This window comes from Sebastes umbrosus, chromosome 8, assembly GCF_015220745.1.
Source record: "Sebastes umbrosus isolate fSebUmb1 chromosome 8, fSebUmb1.pri, whole genome shotgun sequence".
NCBI lineage: Eukaryota > Metazoa > Chordata > Actinopteri > Perciformes > Sebastidae > Sebastes > Sebastes umbrosus.
Genome location: NC_051276.1, coordinates 28,195,936 through 28,204,427, shown reverse-complemented (window position 1 = coordinate 28,204,427; position 8,492 = coordinate 28,195,936). Strand labels below are relative to the sequence as shown.

At 39.4% G+C, this 8,492-nt stretch overlaps 1 protein-coding gene across 3 annotated transcripts in view; it reads left to right on the top strand.

Annotated features, from left to right (window-relative positions):
* Nucleotides 1-2,614: 2,614 nt before the first annotated feature.
* Nucleotides 2,615-8,492, top strand: part of camsap1b (calmodulin regulated spectrin-associated protein 1b) — a 28,276-nt gene continuing 22,398 nt past the window's right edge. For 2 of the 3 annotated variants that reach the window (XM_037777985.1, XM_037777986.1), the window contains exons 1-2: nt 2,616-3,053; nt 4,866-5,032. In XM_037777985.1, the coding sequence (XP_037633913.1) occupies nt 4,867-5,032 (166 nt within the window). In that variant the 5' untranslated portion in view covers nt 2,616-3,053; nt 4,866. Of the gene's footprint in view, nt 3,054-4,865; nt 5,033-8,492 lie in introns of all 3 variants that reach the window. The other variant, XM_037777984.1, reaches the window with a different exon arrangement.

Sequence of the window (8,492 nt, the reverse complement as noted above, 5' to 3'; positions counted from 1 at the left end):
ATGAAACAATTCCATTTGAAATAATGTCATATTGTAATTGAATTAGCTCATTTGACCTATCTCAACATTGAGACCAAAGTTGTGGGACATGAGCAAAAGGGGTGTTTGGACACAAAGTGCTTCAGAAATTTTATGAAATTACATTATTCAAGATGGGTTATAACAGTATGTATATATTTATTGATAATGAATTGATAAGTATATTTAAATTAGAAATACCTGTTTAACTAGTGATGTTAATGCAATCCAATAACAGTGGAGGCCTTCATTTCTTAATTATAGAACAGTCCCTTACAAAAGGTTGCCAGACCACACTTTAATTTACATTCTCAATTTTGTAATTTTATTTCAATGACGGGTCATTAGAATAGGTAACAAGTATTTTTTCAATGCATACGAATTAGTGTTGGCACTGCTTTACAAAACCAGTGAAATGTTTCAAATTGTGATATCACATTTCATCTCTAGATGGCAACATTGGTCAATGTCACAGGGACAACACATGCTAGTGCTTTGATCAGCGCTAGTGGTTACAACAAGTGGAGGTAAATCAAAACCAAGCAGATTTATAACATAATATAAACTGAAAAAAATTAAAGAAATATAACAACGAGAGTGAATAACTTTTTTTTTCTTCTTTTGAAAGTTCAATACAGTTGGTATTCTTTTAAGTCATATCATTTTATGAGTATATTATTTTGCTAAAATATTAATCAAATTAATTATGTGAATTTAATTTGCCAAAAAACTGGGATTGTTAAAAATGAGTAATATCTCAATCAAAATCTTTTGAGAAGTTATTCTGTAAATCAAACCAAAAAGAAGTAGCATGAAAACAATCTACAAACACATGTTCAATAGTTTCCCTTTTACAATTACAAAAAGTGCATCTATTGTTAACAGTTGCGAAGAACTTGCAAATATTAGCTTTAACAAGGTAGAATAGACATCTTTATTGTCCAATTGCATGGAAATTTGTCTTTGCTCTACCTGTTTGGCGTGAACAGGAGGTTGTGTTGCTCTGGTTCTATCTGTTTGGCGACGTTGGGAAGCTGCTTGACATCCTCCTGGATCCACCTTCTCTCTTTTTTTTTTATTATATTTTTATTGACACTTTGTTACAAACATACATAAAGTAATTTACAGATCCTGTATACATACACCACCTAAACCATGTCTGTTTAAAGTGCCGTATTTTAAGATTTTTTATACACATAAAAACAAAATTTGAAAACTACATCATGAACAAATAGGGAGTTATCTTTTCATTATCATACAATCATAGATTTGTAAAAATAAAATCTGGTTTGTGGGGTTACATAATTGACCTAGTTGTCCCATGCGTGACACAAATAATTCCAGTTTATGGTTGACATATGCTGTTATCCTTTCCATTTTGTAAATATCCATTGTAATGTCCACCCATGTATTTAGAGTTAGGCTGTCCTGTGATAACGGATCCACCTTCTCACATATGTTCACATTATATGTATACATTTTTGTCATATGGATTGCCTATGTTGTATTTTCATTATGTTGTTACTCTGTACACATGACATGACGTGCAGTGGAAGGGGGATCCTTCCTCTGTTGCTCATCCTCAGGTTTCTTCCATTTTTTTTCTTTTTTCCTGTTAAAAGTTTTTTTGGGGGGGAATTGGGGTACAGATTGTAAAGCCCCTTGAGGCAGATTTGTGATTTTGGGCTATACAAATAAAATTTACTTGACTTGACCTGATACAATTGTGAGGAGAGTAATTATGTATAAAAAGAAGGGCCCAACATAATAAGAGTTGTTGATGAAAGTCAGGAGAGTGAATTACTGTTTGGTATATTATTGACAGTTATTATTACCAGTTTCTCTGGAAGGTAATCACGCATGCGCAGTCGCTGCCTTCACCAAGGCAGGGATGATAATTTAATTTCTCTGGGCAGAGCGTGACCACACCACCGGTTCTCGCTGCATAGCCCAAGCCCACTTGGATAATGTGTTTATCTGTTAACTAACATGAGGCGCCTAGTACGACTTTTTTTCTCTTAAATGTAGGACTTTATTCTCATAATATTCCGATTTTTTTTTCTCATAAATTTAGGACTTTATTCTCATAATATTACAACTTTTTTCTCGTAAACTTATGAATTTATTCTCATAATATTACGACTTTTTTTTCTCGCAAACTTATGACTTTATTCTCATAATATTACGACTTTTTTTCTCTTAAATGTAGGACTTTATTCTCATAATATTACAACTTTTTTCTCGTAAACTTATGAATTTATTCTCATAATATTACGACTTTTTTTCTCTTAAATGTAGGACTTTATTCTCATAATATTACAACTTTTTTCTCGTAAACTTATGAATTTATTCTCATAATATTACGACTTTTTTTTCTCATAAACCTATGACTTTATTCTCGTAAACCTATGACTTTATTCTCGTAAACCTATGACTTTATTCTCCTTAATTCTCGAAATCTCAGATTTATTTATTTTTCCTCAATGTGGCCCTTATGCTTCTTCATACAACATAATAAGTAGTAGTTGATGAAAGTCAGGAGAGTGAATCACTGTTGGTTTATTATTGACAGCTATTACCAGTTTCTCTGGAAGGTAATCACGCATGCGCAGTCGCTGCCTTCTCCAAGGCAGGGATGATAATTACATTTCTCTGGGCAGAGCGCGAACACACCTCGCTACATAGCCCACTCTGGATATGTGTGGTTAACTAACATGAGGCGTTTAGTACAGAGATAGATTGTTTTTAAAACGGAACAGCCTCTTGTTTCTTCACTGGACAGCGTTAGTTTCAGCTGCCGTGGAGCGGTTGCCACGCAGGCCGCGGATCGGGTCTTGTTGCTGGGAGGAGACCATCCAGACTGGGAGCACTACTAGCATTATTAGCTGGCTGGCTACGATGCTCCGCTGCGGCTGCTGTATTCTCCACACAGCAGCAGGCCACTGTGAAGCGAGGCAGGTGTTTGGATAATCTGTTTACTCCTTCCGGACGTAACTGAAGGGTGACTTGGCGACACCACCACCACACCTTTCCAGGTAACGTCTTCTCCAGCTAGCCTAACGTCATTCACTCGGCCGTTGAATGTAACGTTAAAAGCTAACGGTTAGCTGAGGTAGCTAGTTTTACATTTGCATACATGGCCGTTTAGCTAACCTAATGTTAGGCAAATGTGTCACCTAACTGTTCTTCTTTGAGGTTACCATAACAACAGCATATTAATGTTACAAATAAAGCTAATTATTAGGAACCACGTAGATGTTTTCATCCAGCCAGCAGCATTGGGGCCGTTAGTGGTAACATACTGGTGAAAGGTGGGCAGGTAACGTTGAGCTAATGCTACAGGTAACTTTAATATAACGTTATTATTATTAACTTTCCTGAGGTTAACTTCAGTTTTCTGGAGAAATAAAGGAGAATAGTATGTGACAAGCAGGTGTATGCACTTGTTGTCCCTTCAAAATCACCATCACCATCACCATCCTATCATAATTAATGTAATTGGAAACTTTTGGTAGATTAATAGAAATATCAGTAAGAATATATGTCCATTGTGTTGAAGTCTAGCAAAAAAAAAAGTGGCCAGTGATGGGAATGTCTAGGAAAGAAAACATCAGCCCTGAAGGTAATTGAAAGTGAAAGTGCTCTGAGTTTCGATAAGATAAGATATTCCTTTATTAATAAAGGGGATAGTGCAAAAAACAAGATGCATCAGCTAATACAGTAAAAAAAAGAGCTAAACAAAGTGTAACAAAATATGAACCATTTAAATAGAAGGAAGTATAAAAAAGGAGCAGTATTTACAGTATTGACAATAAACAGACTATCAACAAAATTGCACAAGTGGAAAATGATATTGCACAGTATGAATTACACCTGAGTAGTACTGATAGACAGTTTGTGTACAGTGGTATAGATATCATTTAGTTGGTGGAGGCATTGATTAGAGGCATTGATGGTGGAGGCATTGATTAGAAACAAGTCTGCTAGACTTACTGCAGATGGTCTGTAATAGTAATACTACTTTTTGATTGCAGAGCACTTTTTGAAAGAAGGATGCTTCAAAGGACTCAAAACAGCAAAAATATGACCCATTTAATCAGAGTTAGAAGAGACAAAACACTTTAAATTAAGTCACTGAGACAGTCTTTAGTTGTGAGTTTTGTTTTGTTGCAGGATTTGAGGTTTATCAATGTGAGGATGGAGGTATTTAACAACTGTCAGTAAGATCCCTCAGGTTTTTATGGTCAAAATGTACTTTCTGCAAGTAATTTTGGTTCAAGCAGGTTAATTTCTTGAGACTTGAGAGTTGGAAGGGAAAGTTACTGACCAACATCCGTTACATTTTGCTCTGCAGTTGTGAACTATTACACAACTCACGCTGCACTTGCCCAAATGTACATAATGACCAGAAAGTTTCATTCTTGTATTCAGCACTGTCCCTATAGGTTAATTTAAGTACTAGATACAGCAAAGACGCTGTCTCCTCTCTCTGTCATCAAGCATTCGACTTAATGAATGTGATCACGCCTGCAAGGATACTACTTTGGTACTTCTGTCTCAACAACAGATGCAAGCCTAATTGACTACAAAAGGGAGGATTAGCAGCAGCAGCACCCAAAACAGTACTTTCCTTTATAATCAACAAACACAAGATGAGGATTTTATTCAATTATTTATTGAAGAATCACTCAAATAGAGCATCTAGCCACTCACAAACCATGCCAGTGAGATTGCATTGTTATTGTGGATTGCTATGTGTCCTGTTATTTGACTGTGTTCCTTTTACTCAGCATTATGTTCAGTATAATTGTGACTGTAACATCCTATTTATTTTCATTTTTTTTAAGGATGGATGTTGATTTGTGTGCTGGCGGGGACAGTACCAGGAGAAAAGTGGATTTGGTTGGGGTTGCAGAGGGCACAATGGAAGTCGTACCGTTGGAGATGTACGACTCCTCCAGAGCAAAAATAGCTGCCAACCTGCGGTGGTTGTTTGCCAAAGCCTACGGCATTGGTAAGTAATTTAATTTACATTCATGCCACACAAATGCTAAGTACCTTTTTCTTTTTTAAATTTACACTCGGCTATACGACTTACTTACTAAATTATATCTATATATCTACCATTACAGATTTAACAGGTAGCACATTTGTGACCAGAGAGAGAGAGAGAGAGAGAGAGAGCTATCTGCAGCATATTTTCCTCATATTCTCATTGTTATTTCAGATGTTATTGTTGCAACAATGTGTTTACTCTTATCCAAATACTGCCATCAGCAGATTGTGTAAATCTAGCTTCAGTAGTGAAACATTGACAGGAAAAGAGAAAGAAATATTTATGTATGTGAGCACTTCAGCCAACACTAATTCCCCCATGACACTTGGCAGCTGAAGCCTCCCTCACTGACTCATCAGATCCTCTCATTCTTGTCGGTTGGCCAGGGAGATTGAACCCAAAACAGACTGAATGACAGGTACTGAGGACGATTAGGCTATATTTGTTAGACTGGACTCAGAGCATGGAAAATACTGATCTGCACTTCCTGTCACTCGCACTCCCTGTTAAGATGGTATCAGCATTAGTAACTGGGCCTTTAGGCCAGATTTTCCTGTCCTGTCTGTACTTGCACAGGCGAGCCTTGAATACATTTCAGGTCAGGACGAGTTGAATGGATTTTAGGACAACCCTGAATGAGCAATTTCCCTGTGACTGCAGAACTAGCACAAAAACAAACAAACAGCGCTATCACTAGGGGTGGAGAAAACATGCCAGAATTGATATATTTGCGTAATTTGAGTCCATGCGGAGGTAGAAGGAAGTTACCGCTTTTATTGTTGTAGTCTGAGTAACGTGACATCATATCCGTTCCGTATTCTTCAACCAAAACAAACAGCAGCCGGCCGCAGCGAGCCGAAACGAAAAAGTAGAAAACTGCGGAGGGTCCGCATGATACGACCTGCACCCTGACATTTTAAATCCAAAGTGGTAAACACTACACATACAGTAAAGTATGGAAACACTTTGGGAAAAGCAGAGCTAGACATCATGGCTAAAGCTGCATGCTAACTTTGTCATGGACAGGAAACCTTATCGTATTGTAACATGCAGTCAAGCCAGCCAAATGTAATTGTTGATGGGACAGAGGATTGGGAAACAGCGGAGACAGAGGGTCCACGGGCCAAGGACCACATAGATCTGCTCATGCACTTTCACTTTGCGCACAAGCAGATCTGTTTCCTCAGCAGAAAACGTCTCGCTTCTCTAATTTGCCGAATCCGCCTTTCAATGCGCCAATGTACAGGCGCACCTGGCTTTTAAAGGGAATGGGAGATGATACTCCAATTGGTTTAATTCCTGTCGCACCCAAAACACTCCTATGATTAATTAAGAGACTAAATACAGCCCCTTTACTCCTTGCGCTTTACTTTGCGCCCATATTATGCACCGTTTAACTAGCAAAAGTGGAGTTGGACTTTCCCGAAATGCACGTGCGCCATGCACTTTAGACCATGCGCTATAGATTGTTAAAATAGAGCCCTATGAATTCATATAAGGCTGTGCAGTCCATTGTTTCTTTGTGCATACCTATATATTAACCATGAGAAAAGAATGTCTTGTGTGAGAATGTTGGCCTAATTTATCTCTGAGAGCCTTCGCTCACATCATACATTTTTAACCTCTAAACTCAGACATGGCAACGGGGAACATCCTGACTGTTTGGCAGGTGTTTAAGCACCCGTCCGAAAAGGTCACAGCCATTAATATCACAAATGCCACCATTGTTTTACTGCAGGGCAGCTATTTACCTTTTGGTGTCTCCTCCTTGTAGAAGTTAAACTTAGTCAGTGTAAGCTGATGCACAAGGCCCATCATTCACTGCTTTGCATGTCTGTTGCATCAGTGTAGTCAATCCATCATTATTTCAGAGCCTCTTAAGCTTTTCTCTGTATTCTGCGGTCTCGTGTATATCTGCGGTCATTACACAGATTTCCTAATGCCGCTGAAGCATTCATATTAAATAACTGACTGGAGTTTTAATGGTAATCCAGGTTATGGATGGAAAGCTATTGTCTCTTTTTTTAGCCCTAAACTCTATTTGCTCTAAGGTTAATTACTTGGGCTCATATTTTCTTCATACCAAAGCTTGTAGGCATTTGCTTGCTCAGTTCACTGTCTGCCATCATAGACCCTGGCTAACGATGCAGGCTTAAAGATGGAGCATAACAACATTTCCGAAAACAATGCTGAGATGCTGTTCAGTTGCAGTAGAAAGCACACATTGGCCTCAAAGCTTTGTCAGCCCAGAGGGAGGCAACTCTCAGGTGCAGCCGCAATTATCTTCCTCCCATGGGAACTGAATATACTAGACCCATTTGATTTTCACCCTCATATGGTGTCCTCTACGCTGCTAATGCTGCACAGATGTTTGCTCGGCTCGTGCAAGGACCGACAGACACAAACAGTGCACAGTTGAAGTGACGTAGTTCATTTTAAATACGTGTTGTTGGGTGGGTTGTCAGGGATTCAGGTGCATCTGATGTGTATTCATCAGCGTGCGTTCCCTGCTAAGTGTGTGATCATGCGTGTCTATGTTTGTATACATCATGCTCTCCGGTCCTACAGACCTCTGCGTGTGTCACAGCTGCTCCCAGCCTGAGCGACAGACAGACAGATACAGCAAGAGTGAGCACCTGTCACGGTTGCAGGCACATTGCCGGTCCTCCTTACCCTGCCCTACCCTGCTTGTGCCGATCATGTTGTGGCGCTGATCACGGTTGGCTGACTCTGCTGTAGCACATCCTGGGTCTTGCTGCCAGACCCTATCCTCATGCTCCACCCCATCCCAGTTAGTACAGTTTTTCAGCCTGGTGGCAGGAGGGTGGGGGGGCAGCTGCCACACGACATCAGTGTCTGTGGAATGAAGTCAAACGTGAAGTCTCGCTCCAGCCAGACCCCTTTGTTTTCACACACAATCATTCCCCCTGTTCTTATGTGTTTATATACTCAGCCGCAGCTCTCCAGGAATGACCCCACGCTGCTGGGTGTTGTGCATAATAGATTAATGCTGTTGTACAATGACATCCTTATTTGCACCATGTGTACGGTGGCAGACAGCATATTGGTGAGGCGTGTGTTGTTGTAATGGTTGTGGAAGACAGTGTGTGCAGGATTGATGTGATCTGAGGCCTGTACTACGAAGCAGGATTTGCAGTTAGCGAGGTAACTTCAGGGTTAACTCTGGGTTTTCTGTCCTACAAAGGTGGTACACTTCTTACCGGAGTAGATCGTCATGGTAACTGATGCTGAACACATAACCTGCTCTGGAGCAGGTTTGCGATAAGAGATCAACTCGTATAAAAGCACTGCTTACTAACCAATCAGAGTTCGGTGCGCATATCGTATGATAATATTACACAAATACAAAGAAGTTAAAGTCATAATCCATGCTAACACGTTTTTCTTCATTTAATAG